The 24,137-nt window shown below is 35.4% G+C and overlaps 1 protein-coding gene across 1 annotated transcript; it reads left to right on the top strand.

Moving 5' to 3' along the window:
• The first annotated feature begins 274 nt into the window (after positions 1 to 274).
• polr1b (RNA polymerase I subunit B) lies at positions 275 to 22,381 on the top strand. Its single transcript, NM_200518.2, is given in 15 exon segments — positions 275 to 497; positions 1,986 to 2,153; positions 3,581 to 3,727; positions 4,604 to 4,736; positions 4,823 to 4,959; positions 7,999 to 8,222; positions 10,721 to 10,892; positions 11,046 to 11,214; positions 12,761 to 13,042; positions 14,428 to 14,561; positions 14,948 to 15,118; positions 15,760 to 15,916; positions 17,718 to 17,914; positions 18,346 to 18,596; positions 21,437 to 22,381. Coding segments are annotated over 15 exon segments (3,399 nt in total). The 5' UTR covers positions 275 to 323; the 3' UTR covers positions 22,320 to 22,381.
• Positions 22,382 to 24,137: the final 1,756 nt, after the last annotated feature.

Here is a 24,137-nt window from a genome sequence, read left to right on the forward strand (position 1 = left end):
GAAATTGTTTAATTCATATAAGCACCAATTTAAGAACCACATAAAAGTGCTTTTATTCTATAATAAAGTAACTAAGAATATTTAAAAAAAAAAACAGTATGTCTATAAAAGGAACGTGAATTGCTTAAAAACCTAAATCTGAAATATGATTTTCATAATGCCGTTTATTTGTATACAAACACAAGAGCAAGTAAATTAAAGTATTTTTTACTGTGTTCATTTTCAAAATATTTAATGTATACTTTTATTTTGAAGTAAGCTTACCGGAAGTCTTCCAGTGCCGAGATCACGTTGACAAACACACACGTGTGTCCACAGCAAGCATGGATCTCTCCAAGTGGTGCAATCTAAAGACCGAACCGAGCTTAAAGCACCTGACAGAGGCAGGATTCGGTGTCCCGAAAGAGAAACAGAGCGTGCCGGTGCAGGAGCTGGTGAAGGCGCACATTGAGTCCTTCGATCAGGCGGTTACTGATGGATTATGTCGGGTTGTGGAGGTGAGATGCAGACATCACGTTTATACTGTACACATGCACATTGTCTACAAATAACGTTTCTTGAACACAAAGAAAAGCCTATGGTTCTACATTATTCTTTATTTCGTGGTGTCACAAAATACATCGTTTACCTTAATCATTTTAATATAATTTATATGAGCGGATTAAGAGGATGCAGACAGAAACATGAATGTGGAGTTAGATTTGTGCCAAAAGAAACGAACGAAATTTGGCATAAACGCACAAAACAATTAAACAAACAAGTTTTGCAAAAACGAACGATGAAAACAGAAGTGTCTTCTAATAAACGGTATGTTTTGTTTATTAATTATTTGTTTATTTTTGCAGAGTAACTGCATCAGATAAAGTTGCAATCTTTAAAAAGTTCAATGTTTTTATGTATATATATATATATATATATATATATATATATATATATATATATATATATATATATATATAAATAGGTTTTCACCAAAATAGCAAAATTGTTTGTGTTTTTGAGTAGGCTTGTATTTTACAATGCTTTAAAAAATACAAAAAAATGTCTCTGTTAGTGTTTTCAAACAATAATTGATTTACCAAAGTAGCATTGAGGTAAAGTTGATTTTATATTTGCACATTCGTTTAATGACAACTTGTGACATGCTCCCTTTAGTGTTTACCAATGTACTTTGAATATTTGGTCTGAAATCAGATGTAAATATGACTTCAAAACAACATTAGCACTGTTTATTTGACTGTGAACAATGTTGTACTTTGATAGTCATTGGCTGCCATGATGTTTTGACTATTTATAAATCGCAAAGATTGCTTTTCTGAAATTATATTATTATATTATGTTATTATTAAGGTCTGAATGTGTGAATATAAAACCAACTTTAGCTTACAAAGTCACACAAGTGGCAATTTCACATCCGTCACATCCATAACAGAGAGATGTCACATCCATAACGAAGATTTTTTCTCATAAATGCAAAAATGTAAAATCAAATTAATAATCTTTGTTCTATAGTCATCCGACTCTTATCCTTTTGATTAGCATCGTTTCTTTTGGGTTGTGCAGTTTAATTCACTGAATTTCTACAAAGTATGTTGTACACCGTAAACTTGCAGACTTTTTTGTCACATCCATAACACATGTTTGTTTCCCTCATTTAAAACATAAAAAATGTTTACTGATTGATATTTTTCTACTCTCTTAACTCTGTGGCTAGTTGTTTTGAAAAATGTAAAGAGAGGTTTCGTTATAATGTTAACATATACTTCCTCTGTCAATTTATCTTTTGAGATTTTACTGCCAATATCACATCTATAACGCTATATATATATATATATATATATATATATATATATATATATATATATATATATATATATATATATACACATACACACACACACACACTTTCACTTCACATCATATTACATGACTTCGCCCAGCCCTACTTTACAGACGCAAACAAGTGAAATAAGTTTTGTGTTCAGGCTATTCCTCCTATGGAGTTCCTGTACAAGGGCGACAGGATCAGTCTGTCGTTTGTGGAGGCCATCATTCACACTCCATCAGTGTCTAAAGGAGGAATCAGCAGAGACCTGCGGGTCTTCCCTGCCGAGTGCAGAGGCAGGCGCTGCACATACAGAGCCAAGCTGGTGGTAAGTCATTTATTATGAAAGTAAATATGGTATTGTATAGCAAGCTTACTAGTATTCTGTTATGTGATGTTTTAGTGGGATAATAAGAATACAGTAGGCACAGAAAGTATTCAGAACCCCTTACATTTTTTACTTGTATATATTTATATATATTGCAGCCATTTGCTAAAATCATTTAAGTTCGTTTTTGTTCCTCAATGTACAGACATAACCTCATATTGACAAAAATACAGAATTGTCGACATTTTTGCAGATTAAAAAAGAAAAACTGAAATATGACATGGTCCTAAGTATTCAAACCCTTTGCTCAGTATTTAGTAGAAGCCCTCTTTTGCTCTAATACAGCCATGGGTCTTTTTGGGGAAGATGCAACAAGTTTTTCACACCTGGATTTGGGGATCCTCTGCCATTCCTCCTTGTAGATCCTCGTTAATGTTGTTGGACAGCTATTTTTTGCTTCTCCAGGGATGCTCGATTGGGTTAAAGTCAGGGCCCTGGCGGGGCCATTTAAAAACAGTCACAGAGTTGTTGTGTGGCCACTTCTTAGTTATTTTAGCTTTGTGCTTAGGGTCATTGTCTTGTGGAAGGAAAACCTCCAGGTTATTCCTGCACTTGGCCGCATTTATTTTTTCCTCAAATGTAACCAGTCGCCCTGTCCCTAACGCTGAAAACACCTCCACAGCATGATGCTGCCACCACCATGCTTATTGTCTTCGCCAGGCTGTTGGGACTGTATTGGACAGGTTATCAGCAGCACCTAGGTTTCTCCCCACATAACACTTAAAATTTAGGCCAAAAAGTTCCGTTTTGGTCCCATCAGACAGGAGAATCTTATTTCTCACCATCTTGGAGTCCTTCAGGTGTTTTTTAGCACCTCTGCCATGAAGCCCCGACTAGTAGAGAGCTGTAGTGCAGTTGACTTTCTACAACTTTCTCTCATCTCCCGACTGCATCTCTGGAGCTCAGCCACAGTGATCTTTGGGTTCTTATTTACCTCTCTCACAAAGCCTCTTCTCCCCAATAGCTAAGTTTGGCTGGACGGCCAGCTCTAGGAAGGGTTCTGAACGTCCCAAACATCTTCCGTTAAGGAATTATAGTGGCAAGCTTAGGAACCGTATGTGATATTTCAGTTTTTCTTTTTTTTAATAAATCTGCAAAAATGTCAACAATGCTGTGATTTTTCTGTCAATATGAGGTGCTGTGTGTATGTCAATGAGAAAAAAACAATTAACAAATGATTTTGTAAGGGGGTCAGAATACTTTCCGAACCCACTGTATATACATAATAGGTTTGCATGAAACACACATTCCCTAGCATTGAATGAATTCTAGGCAGCCAAGAACTTAAATTAATTCAGACAGTGCAGTAATCAATGTTGAGACTACTTCAAAAATCTAAATCAAGCATCATGGTTTTGTTTTCACAGGCAGATGTGAGTTGGTCGGTCAATGGCGTTCCTAAAGGAATCATCAAACAGTCTCTGGGTCAGATGCCGATCATGGTCAAATCAAAGCTCTGCAACCTTCACGGCCTCTCACCCAAAGAACTCCTCGAGCACCATGAAGAAGCAGAGGTATAAGGCTGCATTTACACTGCAGGACTTGATGGTCGATTCCGATTTTGTGACTGTATTCGATTTATTATTTTTAATTAATTACTTTAAAAAGTGACTCGTATCTGCTGTCTGCATTTATACTGCCCACGTCAAAGACACTATGACCTGGAAAAAAAAGAGCAGGCGCTGACTCAGTTGATAATAAAAGAATGCTTTTTTTCTCCATTCCTGTATTTAATGTTTAATCTTATTTATTCTTTTTAACAAGTTGTTTTTCAATAGTTTATGACAGAAATGTTTTCGTTTAGCCATCATCTTTTAATCTAATAGGCTTTTTTAAACCAGTAGGCATCTTAATGTAATGTCTATGGTGTGATTTATGTATTTGATGTATGCACTAGTTTTATATTAGTTAATAACGTTAATGTTAATTTTTGTTAATGCTGAAAATCAATTAAAATCCCGGATTTCACCTATTTTAAAAATGTTTGTAAGCAGACACTTGAATTTTGTTCAGTTCAAACTTTTCTGATGTCATGTATAGAGAGTTTACTGCCATATCAGCTTCTCTGGCTATGTCATGGCAAAAAACAAAACAAAAAAACAGATAAACTGTACACACATTTTATAAACATCACTTTTCTATAATAAAAAAGTTTATAACAATGAAAAGACATCAACAGGAATAAATGATACATACAATAAGATACAAATTCTATCATTTTTGATTACTCGCATTTAAAAGTGTTCCCTTACAGTCTCTCTCGTTAAACATCATCGTCTAATAACATTTATCATAGGGCATTCCTAAAGAATATGTTTGACAGTTTAATGCCATTGCAGTGTTGACATCTTGGAGGAACTCCACTTTGACTAATTGTCTGTTACCGATAGGAAATGGGTGGCTATTTTATTGTGAACGGCATAGAGAAGGTGATTCGTCTTCTGATCATGCCGAGAAGAAATTATCCCATCGCTGTATCCAGACCGAAGTTCAAGAGCAGAGGACAGGGTTACACTCAGTACGGTAAGTGCTGCGTCCACTTCAGATTGCACAATTAAATATGATTTGTTAAATACAGAGATTGACTTTTGATATTATATTCTGCACAGCTATTTCAATGCGATGTGTGAAGGAAGAACACACAGCTATTAATATGAATCTTCACTATCTGGACAATGGAACGGTGATGGTGAACTTCATCTACCGGAAAGAGCTGTTCTTTCTTCCTTTGGGCTTTGCACTAAAGGTAAGCTTCTTAAAGTGATAGTTCTCCCAAAAAATGTGCATCATTTACTCATCCTTTACTTTTTTCAAATCAGTCTTTCTTCTATTATTAGTGCTGTCAAGCAATTAAAAAAACGAATTAATCACACTTTTTTTGCAATTAATCGTAATTAATCACATTTAAAAGACTGAAACTTGTAGTTTTGGCTTTTCAAATGTAAAATTAATGTAAACGCTAGACAAATACTATTTAAATTCAAAATATAATTGTTTATTAGAATTCTTGTTTAACTTGTAACACAGATTTCATCATGTAAACAACATATCCACAATAAACCATCAAGATCCTGCTTGACAGCCATATTTATTACAGAAATTAAAACACAGGCATGTTAATGCCATTTGAATTTCAAAACAATCAATGCCAATAAAGAAAAAAATGATTTCCTTGTTGGATTCTATGTGGATCGCAAAAAAGAATGCCAAAATACAGGCATTGCAGTTATGGAAAATGGAAAGTTATAATAATAAAGTATAGAATACAAGCAATTGCACTCATTGAAAAGTTGTGTTGCTGTGAGTTGAGAACAATAATTATAAAGCAGAAACTATTATGCTTAGTCCTCCTTTACATTCAGACAGTTGCTTAGACAGTCCAGTCTGTTGACATTATCAGGGGATAATGTGGACCTTTTCTTTTGAATGATGTGAGCTGAGAGTGAGAACAGTTTCTCACAAGCAGAATCACAGAATCAGCATATGCATTTCGGTGCCTAATTTTGCTTGATGCTTCTTACGTCATTGTCGTAGCACCAAGCGGTACATCAAAGGCACCCACAGGTTCACGTTGTGTCACACCAAAGACTAACTCTTACAGGGACTTTGGTCACGCCATCTCTAAACATTTAAACAACTTTGGCGTTTGTTCTTGTTGATAGGAAACGCGCGCGCGCACACACACACACAATGCGCACAGCCAGTGAGCGAGGGATCCCTTCAGATTCATCAACACGCATGATCGCGTTCATTAAATTTGCTTAAACTAAGCGTTCTTAAGTATGGCAGTTTCACAAGTATTCTGAACCAGTACCGTGAAGCAGACGCTTTACTAAAGTTGCTTTAAGGGGGAAACACGTCAAACTTGAAAATGAAACATTTAAGGGCTCATGGAATAATTTTAAAGGCAGACAAATGCGCAAACTTTGACAGCTTGCGACATCATCTGGCACTTTCTGAGTACATTTACATGGACACCAATACTCCGCTTTAATATGATTAAGATAATACTCTCATTAAGAGTCTACCATTCAAACAGCGATTTCTTGGTTCTATCCATATTTCTTTGCATGTTAAACACACGTCGACCACAACAGGAAGTAAAAAAACTGCAACTGCGTTAATTGCGTTAATTATTTTTCCACGTTAAATATTTCAAATGAATCGCATGCGTTAACGCACTAATTTTGACAGCACTAATATTATAATGTCAAATAAATATTAAAAATTTAATATAAAAATTTTATTGGCTTATACCAGCCAATATAGCAACACAAAAACACACTCAAATAAAATAATTTAAATTAAATGTCAAATACCCAGAAATGCAGATTGATTCATTCCTTTATTACAGTATTACACCAATTATAATTAGTTATTTCAAATTGTTTTTTTTTATAATTTGTTTAAACTAACTTATTGCAATAAAATATATAGCTGTAATTTCTTATGATTTCATTTTTAGTAATTAGTACTTCAGTAATAGGTTAGTTGTCAAATTTCTTTGCAAGTTTTTCACATAATCTTTGTTTTATCTTTTTATGCTTTATTTAATATACTGACTTACTCAGATTACAATTACACAGCATCTGTCCAAGTTATTAAAGGGATATGACACCCCCCACTTTCGGTTAAAGTCTACTTAAGAATTTTTTCAAAAGATGCATGATTAATGGGCGTGGAGCTCCGCGAGCATAGGGCAGGAGTGGGCGTGGCCAGCAGGGGAGAAGGGGAGCGAACAACTGTTGATGTCAGTTAGCTCACAAATTGAGACAAACCGTGAGGAGATGCATAAGTTTATAGTTTACAAAGTTAAAATGCAAAGAAATAAACAGTAATTTAATGCCCTGCTACATTTGTTATTTGTAATTTCATATACAGACAACCACAATTTATATCATTATAAAGATAATCGTGTTTATATAATAAACACTATAAATGAGGACTTCTCCCTCAATCCCCGGGTCTGAATCATAGATCTAAATGCAGACTCATTGGAGCAGGTCTCCTGACCTGTCTATTTTAACCATTAGTCCTGCTGGTAATCTGGAGGATTTAGGCAAACACAGCAGCACGGCGATGTGTCTGAATGTGAATGAACTGCTGATAAAAGACAGCGTCCGCAATTCTCCAATTCTCGTGCTGCTCTCCCGACAAAAATGCTAGCAGCACACACACAGCTTTGATGTATGATCGGCCCTGACAGAATCGCGGGGAACACATGCAACAAACACCGTGGATCATGGAAACAAACACATACGAGCCTTCATAAACGGCTACTGCGTGCCCGTGGGTCGGTCTGGCAGGTCTGCGTCTGCCTTGCCTTCGGAAAGCGCGTGCTGTCATGCTCTCATGAATAATTAAGCAGCCGGCTCTTCTCATAGGATAAGGAAACTCCGCTTTGAATAATAATGAGAAACCAACACGTCATCGTTGCACTTGCGGTACTTCGCTACGTTGCCGATTTTGATCCCTCCCCAAAAATCATTTTAAACCCGAAAGCTGAAATTAGCTGACAAAAGCTCAAAATTATCCAGTTTTCCCCACAATTAAAGCTGATAGGTACTAACATTGTCTTAACTGATGCTCAACACACACACATCTGTTAATATATAAAAAAAAAAGTTCTCCAGGGTGTCCTGAACCTTTAAAAACATCTAAATTAAAAAAATAATTTGAGTTTCAATAATGTTATCATGTCAGACAGTTGTGTTTCCAGATTGTTATGCTGCATTATTATTTTTGATCGTTTTCTCATTTAAAATGTCTTTACTTTTCCCGTTAGGCTCTAGTGGATTATTCCGATTACCAGATCTACCAAGAGCTGATTAAAGGTCGAGAGGACAACTCATTCTATAAAAGCTGTGTCTCTGAAATGCTGCGTATAGTCATGGACCAGGGCTGCACCACTAAAATCAAGGTGCTGAATTACCTGGGCGAGCGTTTCCGGGTCAAACTCAACCTCCCAGAATGGTTCACTCACGAGCAGTGCGCTCACTTCTTGCTAGAGTAAGTCCAAGCTGTCAAGAAATAAAAATATATTTTACATGCATATTTATTTAGAAGTAAATCTGTAGGTAAAATATGTTTCTCAATGTTAACAAATACTGAAAATAAGTCTTACCTCACTGTCAAGTCTCCACCTGGTGTTACTTTATAGTTTCAGCAATTTGATCACAGCCTCTGGAAGAGTCAAAAATGGAAAGTCAAAACGTTTTATGTGTTATTCACACCTGTATTTCAATCACCCATTTGTGCTCGTACTTTTTAAAATGCATGAAAATTGTGTTGTTAAGAGGGGAAAAAACAAATGTTGCATTTTGTATAATTAATTCAAAAGATATAAAAATGACAATACCAATGTAAAAATAGGCTACCAGTGGCCCCAAATGAAACTATAAATATTACAAATATAGTTTATCTCAACAACAAATCCATTTTCAAGAGTTGACACTTAGCTGATGATTGGTTATTATGTATATTTGGCATGCTGTCCTGTGAGAGAGCCCTGAGCTTATGAGATCCTCGAGCCCTGGGCTCCCTCCTATTAGCAGGGTGAGAGGGGAGTTTGAGCTCAGGTAGATCTCGATGGACTTACCCGACTTATCCTGGCAAATGATAGATATAGGGATGGCTAAGGAGATATATGCGGCTTGACTATGATGCTAATTTGGTGTGTTCAATTCATTTGTGTTGCGTGTTTTTTGGACTGTTGGAGAAAAACAGGTTAACCCACATGAACACGGGGAGATCAAGCAAAACTCTGCACAGAAATGTCGACTGGTTTAGTAGGGACTTGAAACAGAGACAAACTTGCTGTAAGGCAACAGTGATAATAACTGGGCCACCGTGTCACCCATATAAAAAAAAGGGGGAATAGGTAATGGGGAATAGGGGTGGGTGGGATGGGGGATTCTTCAAGATGAAGATAGTGAGATGAGAAATTCTGATTATTTATAGTACGCTAGGAGTCTTCCCTAGCTTTTTTGATTTGTGAATCAATCGTAAGCTAACCAGCCGTGAACAATCATAAGCACGTGATCCCCTTGAAATTAGTTTATAAATCAACTTTAAACATAATTTATTGAGCAAATTGAGGAAAAATGCATGAAAGTTTGAACCGATACATCACTATAAACAATTTAGTGCTGCCATGTGGACAATGAGTTTTCAAAATAATTGGAAGATCTCTGTAATTCAACAGATGCAAATTTCTGCCATGTTTTGCTTGCTTAACGCAATTTTAATGTATTAGTAATTTAGTCACAATTCAGACAGAAATATTACAACATGACTTACAGCAGAGGTGTCAAACTCAGTTCCTGGAGGGTTGCATCTTTGCACACTTTAGCTTTTACCCCAATTAAACACACCCGATCAGAGTAATTGAGTCCTTCAGGCTTGTTTTAAACCTACAGGTAAGTGTGTTGAAGCAGGGTTGAAACTAAACTGTGCAGGACTGTGGCCCACAAGGAGCTCAATTTGACACCCCTGACTTACAGCGTTCCCACACTTCTTGAAAGTACTTGAATTTCAGACATATGGATTCAAGGCCTGGAAAGTACTTCAAACCAAACACATGTCCTTGAAAATGCTTGAATTAAGTTTGAAATATAATTAATTCATGGTGTTTTTTTCTGTAATTGTATTGTGCTTGTCAAAAACTGAACAGAAATGATAAATTCTTCATTTAAAAATGTAAATCTTCTTCAAGAACTATGACAAATAATGTACATTTTATCAATATATCAGAGACCACGTTTAAATATAAGTAATGAATTCAACAAACTTTACTGAAGCTCTTTGAAAATGTTTGAAATGGTCAACATTTTTTAAAATGAAACATTCAAAACATCCTAATTACTCTGACATTTTAATATCAATATTAAGCTTAAGTGAAATGTTAAGTACAGTAAGGACTTTTATACATATCCTAGGGCTCAGGTGTCAAACTCCTGGAGGGCTGCAGCTCTGCACAGTTGAGTTCCAACCCTAATGAAACACCTGATCAAGCTAAATGAGTCCTTTAGGCTTGTTTGAAATCTACAGATAATGCTGCTGTCACACTAGAGTTTGAGCATGCAAAGTTCTATCATGCGGCGAAAAGCTTAAGTGACCACAGCTTAAGTGTGTTGAAGCAGGGTTGGAACTCTAGAAACTGGCTTTGACACCTGTGTGCTATGGGAGTTTCATTTGAAAATATTGGTATTTTAAAAAGTCCTTGAATCTGCTGTTCATAAGAGTAGGAACCCTGGACTTACATTCTAGCAAATAGGATAAAGTGTTTGTTAAAATAGTTCATTAACATTTGATGTCTATTTACTCACCCTCATCTCATTCGAAAATGTACCTAAACAATTTTTTAAGTAAAACATTAAATAATCTTTTTAGCTTAAATTGTGGTCCTTGATTCATGAAATGCAAATCAATGGCACAGAGCTTCAGCAAATCAATAATCTTTGGTCATTTATATGGTGTTCTATTTTTTTATTTTTTATTTTTTGCAGTGAATGTCTGTGTATTCACCTGAAGACAGATGTGGAGAAGTTCTACATGTTGTGTTTGATGACACGGAAGCTTTTTAGCTTTGCCAAGCAGGAGTGTATGGAGGAGAATCCTGACAGTCCGATGTTTCATGAAGTTCTCACCCCAGGCCAGCTTTACCTCATGTTCCTGAAGGTAAATCACCTTTGTCAAAGCTGACATTCATATGCTCAACAGTGTGATTGGTTATAATGATCAGCACTGCGACAAATAAAAGTGCAGGAAGCACACTGATTAAAAAATGGCACTTCAAAAACTTTGCTCAAAGTATTCCCAAATGTTTTTCAGGAGAAAATGGAAGGCTGGTTGGTGTCCGTGAAACTGGCATTGGAAAAAAAACCTCAAAGAGTCGGAGGACTGACTCCAGACTCTATGACCAAACTCTTTAACATGGGTACAGATCTCACCAAAGCCTTTGAGTATCTGTTAGCCACAGGAAACCTCATGTCCAAGACTGGTATGAAACTTACTGCATTATACAACATTATTACAAAATAAACAGGGGTGGAAAATCTTTAGGGACTTCATGGTCTGACCTGCTTCTGATTTTGGGAGTCACGATTTCAATCCATGAATCTTGACTTTTATTTTTCCCCTTTTCCTAGGTGAGCAAATATGTCTTTCCAACTATGCTTATGTTTATGATTGGAATCTATGTATGACAGTACAGCCATCTAAAAAATTATTCATTTTATTATTAACAAAGTAATATTCAACACGAACAAGCTCTGAATGCAACATTGAATAACAATAGATTACTAAGAGCAATTATGAAGAACAAACAGTTCATATTCTAAAATAAAGAGTATTACAATATTTTTGGTTTTTTGTTTGTAACCTTTTAACAAAGAAAAATGTAGTCACAGTAAATATATTTATATAAATATGATATTTAAAAATTACAATTGCTTATCGATCAGAGCCACTAGCTTTAAAATCCATTCCAAAACGATTCTTGATCTTTTTTTTTCTATTGGCTTTGCAAATACGCCTTACCAACTGTATATTTTACCCAGAATTGGAGATTCTATGCTTGTTTTTGATAGAAATCTATGTATGACAGTTTGTCTATCTTAAGAATGATAATTATCTTTTTATTCTTATTATTATATATTATTATTAACAAAGTAATATTCAACCTGAATAAGCTCTGAATGCAACATTTAAATGATAAATTACAATTATGAAGAATAAACACTTCACAGTTTTAGTTTGTTTGTAACCTTTTAACTTTTTTAAATTTATTCATTTACCATAATGGTTTAATTATTTTCCTTAAAATAACATGTTTTTAAAGTGCTCCATGTATTTACTGCTGAGGACACCGACCTGGACAGATTGTTGTGCATAAATTTAGCTTTATTACAGTTTTTAAACATTTTAATTTTTTTTTTTTTTTTTTTTTTTAAGAAAGTTTAAGTTGGGGGGGAAAGTGTATGAATACAAGTAGAGCTTGCTTGTTTTTACACAATATTTAAATATTTTGCTAAGAAATTTCTAAAATATTTACATTTTTTATTAATAAATTATTATAGTATTATTAAATTCTTAAAGTTTTTTGATATGGCAAATAAAAGTCTTTTCCATCTTGGCATTTTGAAAAATTCCTTAGCGTTTAGCCCTTTATGAATCTAAAATTAGACTTAAAATAGTCTTAAAAAGGCCTTAAAAAGTCTTAAATTTAACTTGGTGAAACATGCAGAGTTCAGAGCCATAGAGAACTAGCTTAAAAAACAAATACAGTAGTCAATGTACAAAGTGGATCAAAAAGTTTTTCAAAACTAACCTAAAATAAGAATGGCTTTAACTTTGATGAAAGGTGCTGAACCACTTCAAATGTTGACAACTGTAGTAGCCTAGTACACAATGCTTCATTCATTTGCAACACTTTTACTTTACTATCTAATTTCAATACAGAATTAGAGAAATAATAAATTAATCAAGATGCGTTTGAATGTACTTTTGAATGTACAATTAATAACATCTTGCCTATTTAACCCTAGGTTTGGGCATGTTGCAGAACAGTGGTCTGTGTGTCGTGGCAGACAAGCTGAACTTCATCCGCTATCTGTCTCACTTCCGCTGCGTGCACAGAGGAGCCGCCTTCGCCAAAATGAGGACCACAACTGTGCGAAAGCTGCTGCCGGAGTCCTGGGGTTTCCTCTGTCCGGTTCACACTCCTGATGGAGAACCGTGCGGACTTATGAACCACATGACAGCTCACTGTGAGATTGTGGCCCCAGTGTATCCCACAAGCACCCTGCCAGGCCTTCTCTGCTCACTAGGTAAATAACATAATTTGCGATATCCTTCATCATTAAACGGGATTACAAGTTAAATCTAGAAGTTATAAAGTGTTTGAAATGAGGGCTGCATGAATAGGATGATTATCGAATTTTAATTTTGTTAAATGTTGATTAACTCACCCTTAAGCCATCTTATAGTTGTCTGTTTATATTCGGTATAATTAAACAATAATATTTTAGCTGAAATTATAGTCTTTGGTGAACAATAAATTGAAATTGCAATCACGAATTAATTAAAAGATTAGTTCCAACCAAAAAAATAAAAATCAATGTCGTTCCAAAATGTGTCTTTCGTTCATCTTCGAACAAAAATTAATATATTCTAGATTAAATTTAAGAGCTCCCTCATCTTCCATAGACAGCAAAGGTTTTCCAGAAAAGGAACCAAAAATATTGCCAAAAAATCTACGTGACGTGGTGCCAGTCAATAGCCCAGTGGTTAGTGCGTCAACATATAGCATATAACATATTTGCAGGTTGCCCAAGCTAATATGCACTCAAAAGGAAGGAGATCATGACACCAATCTCATTTATGGCTGTTTTACATCCTCTGAATAATGATTGTCAAATTGCACTGGTCTTCTGAAGTAATCCATAACTTAATCTTGCCAGTGAATCTCCTCCAGAAATGACAGCGACTCTTTGTTTACAAGCTTGTGGTGGGTTTGAGTAGTTGCTCTCATGTGATCTGACAGGACTGGCTGTACCTTGCGTTCGTCTCATGCTGATTACAAAACCAAAAACTTTTGTTTTCAAGTGCACTTGGTTCAATCAAAGTAGTAGTACAGATTTCAAGCTTTATGTGGATATATTTCTTATGTCTGTGAAGCAAGTACTCGCTGAGATCCCAGTGCGTTTGTTCAACACAAAGCTGTCGTAAAAGCATACGTCTGGTCTGAGCTTCTCCCCGGAGAGTCATCAGTCTATAGCAATCAATGATCAATGGCTCCTATACTAGTAAGCGAGGCTTCATTCCTCATATTGACTGTTACAGTTTTCCCCATTCAAAACTATCTCCAAAAACTCCAAAACTTTATTTTTGATTATTAATGCCATTGTCTCCATAATAAATATACTTTTAACAATGTTAAACTTATCATTAAAAAATTATATAAAAAATATATTTTGTTGAAAAAAAAAAGTATATACAACTCGAATTTTACTTATTTTGACACTTTAAAATGTCACAAAAAATTATTACGTTTGATTTTTAAATTTTTTTATTATTTTTTTTGTAGCAACCGACTGGGCCGTTTAATTCATAATGGTCTTAAAAGGGTCTTAAAAAGTCTTAAATTTTAACTTGATTAAATCTGCAGAAACCCTGATGATTTTTCAACTGTAATATTTTTCCCCATTGCCAGGTGTGAATGCAGCCGATGGTAACCCAGGCCAGGCATATTCAGACTGTTATCCTGTCATACTGGATGGGGCCATGATTGGGTGGGTGGAAAAAGAAGTGGCGCCATCAGTCATTGAATCTCTCCGTAGATTCAAGGTGAGAACTAATAATTATAGTTTTGCTCTTGATCAAGCTATTTGTGCTATTTACCCTCAAAGTTTAAAGAGATAGTAAGTACATTTACAATTTTGGGTCAACTATTCACTCACCCTCATGTGGTTCCAAGTCTTCTTCTGTTGAACACAAAACAAGATACTTTGAAGGAAGCTAAAAACGTGTAACCATTGATTCCTTAGTAGGAAAAACAAGTGCTATGGAAGTTACAGTTCTCCAACATTGTTCAAAATATCTTATTTTGTGTTCAACAAAAGAAAGAAACTCATAAAGGTTTGTAACAAGTAAAAGTAAATTATGACATTTGTAATTTTGGAGGGAACTATCCCTTTAATGATTTAATAAGTTTCAATGCATGTCCTCTGCAGGTGCTTGGAGAGAAAAAAGTGCCACCCTGGACTGAGATCGTTCTGGTTCCTCAGACGGGTAAAGCCAGCTTGTACCCAGGCCTCTATCTGTTTACCACACCCTGTCGCATGGTTCGAACAGTCCGAAACCTCAGTCTGGGTAAACAGGAGTTGATTGGCATATTTGAACAGGTGAGAACAGGATAGTTTTTGTAGAAACCCTGGTACTCGGCAAAAGAAATGACCCCAAATACATTATAAATCACTTCCGGTGAAATATGCCATAGTTTACTATATAGAGCATGTCAGGTTGCAGAGGAAAATAATCTCAATCATCTTGTTCATATGGGAATGTTCAATACAATACTAGCTGTGAGGTTAGTTCATATGTGCATTAAAGCTGCCACTTTGCATTATTTTTTCTCTTTAAAATAAAATTATGCCATTTAATTGCTGAATTAAAAACGGTTACAAGTAATTTTTCAGTCATAAATTTAAAAACTTAAATTCTATAGTGCTTTTCAATGTATCCATTTACATAAATTTTATTGCGATTCGATATGATTATCGACCCATCCCTAGGACAAGATGAACGAATCGTTTAAGATTGATCGATCAATAATATCAACAGAAATAAACTGGAGGAGAATGCTTTTAAATGTCAGTCTCCTACTCTTTTAAATTAATTAAACATATGAACGATCATCAGTTTAAATTGTAATGTCCATACACAACTCTAAATTTACTTCTTTTGTTTTGTTCATGAGAGTGCATGTGTGAGCCATGTGTATTGTACATTTGACAGTTACAGAAATGCATATGTTTGTGCCCAGGTGTACCTGAACGTGGGCATCTTTGAGAAGGAGATAGAGGACGGAGTGACCACCCATCAAGAGCTCTTCCCTCACAGTATGTTGAGTGTCGTTGCAGAATTCATCCCTTTCTCAGATCACAACCAGAGTCCCAGAAACATGTACCAGTGCCAGATGAGTAAGAACTGCTCCCTTCCTTTCCTCCTTTTATAATAACATGACTGAAAAAGTAAATATTATTATATAAAGTAAATATATATATATATATATATATATATATAAGCATGCTTTAAACTACATCCAGGGTTAAAAGAGTATTAAAAGATAAGCCAATTTAGAGACACTTAAAGCCCTTAAAATGTCTTTATTGCTATTTTACAAGGTATTTTTTTGTATTTGTATGCTAAAGTTTGCCTGAATTGTATCTGTGAATATCAGGATGCTGTGTAGTTTATGAAATCAATAAAATCATGCTTGATTTGACATCATGGTTTTTTGTTTACAGCATTATCTAGTGCAGGGGTCCGTTCTTCGTACCTCGCTTAAATTATCTAAGATGATTTGGCAGATCCTGGATCTTTTAATCTTGATAACTGATCTCTCGCTAATTTGGTTCTTCAAACAAGTTCGCGAATCAGATTAGAAGGTCTGGATGAACTGATCTGAGATCGCTGCGTGTGTTGTTAAGGACAGATCTATCGATCCTCGAAATCATGATCAGCAATGCAACGATTGGCTGACGGCACAGCAGCGTAATGACATCATCTAATTAATATTCAATTATCCATGTGAGCAAAATTACATCAAATTAGCAGTAAACGGCTTGTTAAATATGACACGCAGTAACTTCACATTTGTTGTGAGCTGCAGGCTTTACACTTTCATTTGTCAAGACAAGAGTATTCATCATGTATTTCAATGCAAATCAATGTATTTAGTTCTACATTTAGAAAAGATTTTCTTTATTATAGTACAGTTTTTTAATCGGTGTAAAGAATAACTGGTTGTTTCCAAAAGCATTTTGATATTGGTAAAGGCGTCTGCAACTTTTGTGAAGCATCAAATCACTGGCATATTAACTGTCAAAACATGTTTATGACTGCATAAATGTATTATTGCTTTTAAAAAAAGTCACATATTGTGCATTTCTATTATACAAAATTTGTACTAAAGTGATCTAAAAAGTTCATATCAATAAGTTTTCTCTTTGCACCACCAGGTGGCAGTCTTTGTACTTTCATTTCGAGGGTGCAGATTGCATAAGTTTTATTAATATGTAAAACTTTATTTATTTTATTAATGACTATAACTTTAAATATATAGTTAAAATTATTTTCTATAAATATATAGTTAAAGTTATTTTCCCAAGTGTATATAACTTTTACTGTAAGAAAATATCAGAATTCGGAACATACTTTCTGTATTATCTTTGCTTGAACTGAGCCGATCTAATCCTGTTTATATGATTTGAACCTGCTCCCGATCAGGTTTGACCTAGCAGATCTGTTGCTATGACAACAACTCTCGGATCAGCTTTGAAGAACGAAACGATCCTGGATCGTGTCAAATCGTCAATATCCAAATCCAGCTAACTGAGTAATCCACGTACGAAGAACGGACCCCAGGAGTGTCCAAACTCTGTGTCTATCATAGTTTAGCTCCAACTTCCTTCAACACACCTCCCTGGAAGTTTCTAGTACAGCTGGAAAGAGCTTGATTAGCTGGTTCAGGTGTGTTGAATTGGGGTTGGAACTAAAATCTGCAGGACACGCACCTCCAGGCTTAGTGCTTTTATCAAATATATGTATAACGTTTTGGTTTAGGATTAGTTTCTAACAATAAGCATTTAGTAAATTTACTATAAGTTAAATGTTGCTAATGTTACCAGTTGAAACCTAAAGTGGCGATGAGGTCTTGATGTATTGAAAGAAAGTTATTGAATTTGACATGATTTCTGAATATGCGCTGACATCTTGTAGGTAAACAGACGATGGGATTCCCACTGCACTCGTACCAGTACCGATCTGACAATAAACTGTACCGTCTACAGACACCTCAAAGTCCTCTGGTCAGACCTGCAATGTATGACCATTATGATGTCGACAATTACCCTATTGGTACCAACGCAATAGTGGCGGTCATTTCTTACACTGGCTATGATATGGAAGATGCTATGGTAAGGAAACTTTTCAGTTTTGCCAATTTCTATAATACATTCGTCTATTTATGCGGGAATGTATTCCCTCGTGCCGTGTCTGATCTGAACACAGCATTAAGCTTTTTTTTTCGATAGTCTACAGAACGAACCAACCATCGTTATATATACAAGTTATTACCCTAACTTGTCTAATTAACCTAGTTAAGCCTTTAAATGTCATTTTAAGCTATACAGAAGTGTCTTGAAAAATATCTATTAAAATATTATGTGCTGTCATCATGGCTAAGATAAAATAAATCAGTCATTAGAAATAACTTATTAAAACTATTGTGTTTAGGATTGTGTTAAACAGAAATTGGGGGAAAAACATACAAGGGCCTAATAATTCAGGAGGGCTAATAATTCTTGACTTCAACTGTAAATATTTTTGTGATTTTAACTTTCTCTAGATCGTCAACAAGTCTTCATGGGAGCGTGGCTTTGCTCATGGTTCTGTTTACAAGACTGAAATCATAGACCTTTCGGAGAAGGTCAAGGGCGACGACAGCATTGTGTTTGGGGTGAAGCCGGGCGACCCTAAAGTTATGGGCAAGCTTGATGCAGATGGACTGCCATTTATCGGCTCCGTGTTGAAGTACGGAGACCCTTTCTATGGCTACATCAGTCTCAACACCGGCCAGAGCCATGTGTATTTCTACAAGTAAGGCATCACTTTTGTTATTGTTAATTTTGTTTAGTAATCAAAATGGTCTCTAAATATAGTCATGTTCACTTTTTTATCTTTCTATTTTAGTATTGTTTTTATATTCTGTTTTCAATTATTTTCAATGCGCTTTTGTCATTTTCTCCATTTAATTTAAATATTCATGAGCACTTAAACTGTACTTTTTAGGGATGCACTGATACCATGTTGTTTTTAGATCCGATAAAAATGCAAAAAATACTAAATATCGGATGATACAGATACCAATCTGAATATCTGAGTTAAAGAAACTCAAATAATATCTCTTCTGTAGTAAACAATCACCTAAATACAGACTACTTCATTAAAGAAAAACAATACAGGCATAGATATATTGTATTTAGACAGAAACAGCGCAAAGTTCTCCAGTATCTACTGCCACTTCGAAAACTTAGCAATGCATAGGGAAGATGTCAATGCATTGTGCATCCGTGCAACATATTATTGAGCCTTCACTTTTAAATTTTAGGTACTTTGTGAATAAACAAAGGTAATAACGCGTGTCCAGTGTTGTGATCTAACAGACACAGAGCAAAATGTAACATGATTTAGCAACATAAATGAACTCTTGCAAGTCAAAATAAAGTCTTTTAATGCAAAAGTAAACATGTTTAAAAAAAAATGATCAGATATCCGATCTAAGTATCGAATCAGTGCATCCCTATTTATTCATTCATTTTCTTTTCGGCTGAGTCCCTTAATTAATCATGGGTCGCCACAGCAGGAATAAACCACTAACTTATCCAGCATATGTTTAACGCAGCGGATGCCTTTCAAGGCTGCAACCCATCACTTGGAAACATCCATAAACACTCATTCACACACTTACACTATGGACAATTTAGCTTACCCAATTCACCTGTACCACACGTCTTTGGACAGTTACATATGCGTAGCCTATAATAAATTATTCATGTACTCTTAAATGTTACTTTTTTAGGGTTGTACCGATACCATTTTTTAAAATCCAATCTGATGCAAAAATTCTGAATGTCGGCCAATACAGATCTGATAAGCTAAGAGTTATAGAAACTTAAATAATATCTCTTCTGTAGTAAACAAGTAGTAGTATTGGACTATAATAAATCCATAATTTAAAGTACTTTATTTTATTATTGTTTTTAATTTGTATTATTAAGCATATGTATCAGTTATCAACTTCCATATGTAACCAGTTATTTGGAATAAGCCAACATTTCCATCAGTGCATCTCTACAATATATTTATTTTGCAATAATTGAATATTTGGTTTCCGCTTCAGCAGTTGCTACTACTAAAAGCATCAACCATTATTAATGCACAAAATATTACATAAATTTGATCGCAGTCTTGATATGTTACCGTTTATTGCCCAGCTGTAATAAAATGTTAAGACATTATGAGCTTTTTAACCACAGATGTAATTTTAGGCGTTTAAAGGAACACTCCATTTTAAAATGGAGCTAATTTTTAACTCTCCTAGAGTTAAACCTGCTGAGTTTAAGCATTTTTGTATCCGTTCAGCTGATCTCTGGATCTGGCGAGAGTACTTTTAGCTTAGCTTAGCATTATTATTGAATTGGATTAGCATTAGCATCTCGCTGAAAGACCTAAATAGTATTGATCATTTTCCTCTAAGCTTTTCTATTGTAGTTACATTTGTGTACTATTTTTATTTTATTTATTTATTTATTTATTTATTTATTTATTTTGTCTTCATTAATTTCTAAAAAGGGTTGTCAAGATATTGGAATTTTAAAAACGTCCATTTCCTGCTAACATTTGAGTGCAGTTGAGCGCATTCTTAAACGGCGCTGATTTGCCGTTGTGTTCACGTGCTCAAAAGAAATGAATGTGATTGGCTGTGAATGTCATCGGTTCACCAAACTCCCCGCTGTTTACTGAGTGTTAACACAGCTACAGGGACATTGGAGCATTTCAAATCAAGTTGATTAGCTGATTTGTCTTTTGACCTTATTCTAAAATGCGGAAGTGCGCCTGTTTTCGCGATTGTTTTAGAACTTCCGATTCAGTCGCCTATGGGAGAAATGACTAGGAATAATAAACGGCAGAAAACGGCCAAACTACCCGCTCTACAAACAAATGTTTGCCTTACTATACAGACCAAGTAGAATAATATAATTAAAAAATATTAGTTTGCAACATCAAACAGAGAAACGAGCAGTTTTTAATGTCTAAAAATGATTGGAAGTGAATGAGACCGGATGTCTCGATCCAAAAGATTCAAATGGCTGCGCCCACTCATCGTCGAAAAATAAGGTGAATAAGCTGACATACGAGCTATTCGCTGATGAATCGTGGTTTTAAAACGCTCAAGTGTCCTTGTATCTGTAATTATACTCGCATGTTAGCGGGAAATGGACGTTTTTATACTTTCAGTATCGACTGGTACCGAATTCCAGTATCTTGACAACCCTATTTATAACTGCGTCCAAAATCGCATGCTACCATACTATATAGTACACTAAAAACAGTATGTGTGCCGAGTAGTATGTCCGAATTCACTTTATGCAAAGTACGCGGATGACCTACTACTTCTGGCGAGATTTTGAAGTGTGCATCCGATTTACGATATGCTATCCCATAATGACGAGAGAATTCATGAATGGGAGTGAAGTTGAAGACAATTGGCAGATATAGTATGTCCGAGTTCAATTTTTACTACCGTTTATACTATATAGAACATACTTTTCTTATGGTTACCAAGTAGATTTACAAATAGTATATACTTGAGTAGGCAATTTCGGACATAGCCTCTGTCTTAGGGTTTTGACTTCTGAACCTTTGTTTTTTTTAAGGTACCAAGAAAGCTGTGTGGTGGACAATATCAAGGTATGCAGTAATGAGACTGGAACTGGACGCTTCAAGCGCATTTGCGTCACATCCCGCGTTCCCAGAAACCCCACCATCGGAGACAAATTCGCCAGCAGACATGGACAGAAGGGAATCCTGAGCCGTCTGTGGCCTGCAGAGGACATGCCGTTCACCGAAAGCGGTATGAGCCCAGACATCCTATTCAACCCTCACGGCTTCCCCTCTAGAATGACCATCGGGATGCTCATCGAGAGCATGGCAGGAAAATCCGCTTCCCTTCACGGTTTGTGCCATGATGCCACACCATTCACATTCTCTGAGGAAAATTCAGCACTCGAGCACTTTGGGGAGTTGCTGAAAGCCGCCGGATACAATTATTACGGTACAGAGCGCCTGTACTCCGGCCTCAGTGGCTTGGAGCTCGAAGCGGACATCTTCATCGGGGTTGTTTACTACCAGCGCTTGCGTCACATGGTCTCCGACAAGTTTCAAGTGAGAACTACAGGAGCGAGAGATAAAGTAACCAATCAGCCAATGGGAGGCAGGAACGTTCAGGGAGGAATCCGCTTTGGGGAAATGGAGCGGGACGCTCTGCTGGCTCACGGGACGTCGTTTCTGCTTCACGACCGGTTGTTTAACTGCTCGGATCGCTCCGTGGCGCAAGTTTGCATGGACTGTGGTAGCCTATTGTCGCCACTTCTGGAAAAGCCGCCGCCTAATTGGTCTGCTACACGTCATTGGAAAACCATCTGCCTGCTTTGCAATAAGTCTGACTCTATCGAGACCGTCTCTGTGCCTTATGTGTTCAAATATTTCGTAGCCGAGCTTGCAGCAATGAACATTAAAATTAAATTGGACGTCAAGTAAAATAGCATTTTGAGTGCATTCAGTTGCTTTGCTTGCTTGAAAAATAAAGTGCCTGAACTGATTGTCATTTTCATTTACTTGAGTGTTTGTCTCACTTGTAATAATTTCTGCAGAATTTTAATAAAACAAACAATTATAGCTCAGATTATCATTCTCAATTTTTAGTAGGTATCATTTATGTGCAATTAAAGACATCATGTATTGTTGAAACTTCATATAGTCGCTCTTAAGTCAATGAGTTCCTTCAGAAAACTCTAACTTTTGAGTATTTTAAAGTCATTTATTCCAATAAACTGCTTTAATTATTAACAAACATTTACATTTTTTAAAAAACCTTTCACAGAACCTGCTTTAAACTTTCTTTAACCAATTAAAAATGCTTTATGAGTCAACCAGTTTTAAGGCTACGCAAGTCGATATTATACACGTTGTTATGAATGTGGCCAATATCAGATTTCCAGTGTGAACAGATCATGGCCCTAAACTACCTAAAGTAAAACTACACAGCACATTAATTTGTGTATAGCCTACTAAATGAAGTGAATTGCCCTAGCTAATTAAAATCTCTCGTTACATTGCAAGCTTTAGATTAGGGTTTTTTCAAACATGTCTGTCTATTAGGATGTACAATGGGTTTAAAATCTGTTACTTAAATTACATTTCCAGTAATGCTGATTGAATACTATGTATGTATTGATGTACTGAGTCGTTGCTGAAACAATTTCATATGGCGAATATACAGGGCTTGAAGTTCTAGAATGTATAGCAGATGTAAATATCTCAGATGTGGACATTAGGGAGTGATAAGGGTGAAGATAAACTTTGTTTGCAATCTATACAACAAAGAGCTCAAAATTAAAGTAAAAATGTTACAATCTTAATGTTTGCGATTTTGAAAAAAAAAATTAAGATTATACCAACAATCATGCATGTTTTAATTTTGTTTGTTTTGCATTTCATGTATATGAGCAATTCCTAGCAAATGTCAACCTTGTCATGAAAAAAAATAAAGTTTTCACCAAAGTACTGAAACTGTTTTAGGGTTTTTGTTTAAGTGTTTTACAGTACTTTAGAAATACTCAAAAATGCATCTGTCGATGTTTTCAAATTATTATATTTGATTTATCAAATCACACAAGTGGCAATTTCACATCTGTCATGTCCATAACAACACTTTTTCCTCATAAATGTGAAAATATTAACTTAAATAAAACCAATAATTATTGTTTTATAGAGAGCCAACTCTTAATCCTTTGATTATCATTATTTATTTTGGGTTGTGCAATTTAATCCACATATTTTCTACAAAGTGTGTTGTAGACCCGCAGACTTTTTTGTTACATCCATAACGCATGTTTATTTTCCTATTTAAAGTACAAAACATGTTTACAGATTGATATTTTACATCAAAAAGTTTCATACAATGTTAACATACATTCTATGTGAATTTATGTTTTGAGTTTTTACTGCCAATGTCACACCCTTAACGCAGGAATTGCTCATATACATAAAATGTATAATGTTCAAGAAGTACAACTGTTCTGACTAGAGACATTTGAAAAATAATTCGGGTCTGGTGTTCAATAGTACAAATGGTGAGCCTTTCTGAGGGAAAAATGACGGAGTGATTTGTAAAGTCGTTCTCCCATAACATTTTTAATTGTTACTTGCAACTCTAACGTTTTGTGAATGAGATCCAATGGAACCGACATTTCAATTAGAATCAAGATAGAACGCACGTTCGTTCGACGAAGGAAATGTTTTCTATAAACAGTCCTCAAGCGAATTGCACATTACTTTTCGTAGTTTAAAAATTAT

The sequence above is a fragment of the Danio rerio genome, chromosome 13 (assembly GCF_049306965.1).
Source record: "Danio rerio strain Tuebingen ecotype United States chromosome 13, GRCz12tu, whole genome shotgun sequence".
NCBI classification, from domain to species: domain Eukaryota; kingdom Metazoa; phylum Chordata; class Actinopteri; order Cypriniformes; family Danionidae; genus Danio; species Danio rerio.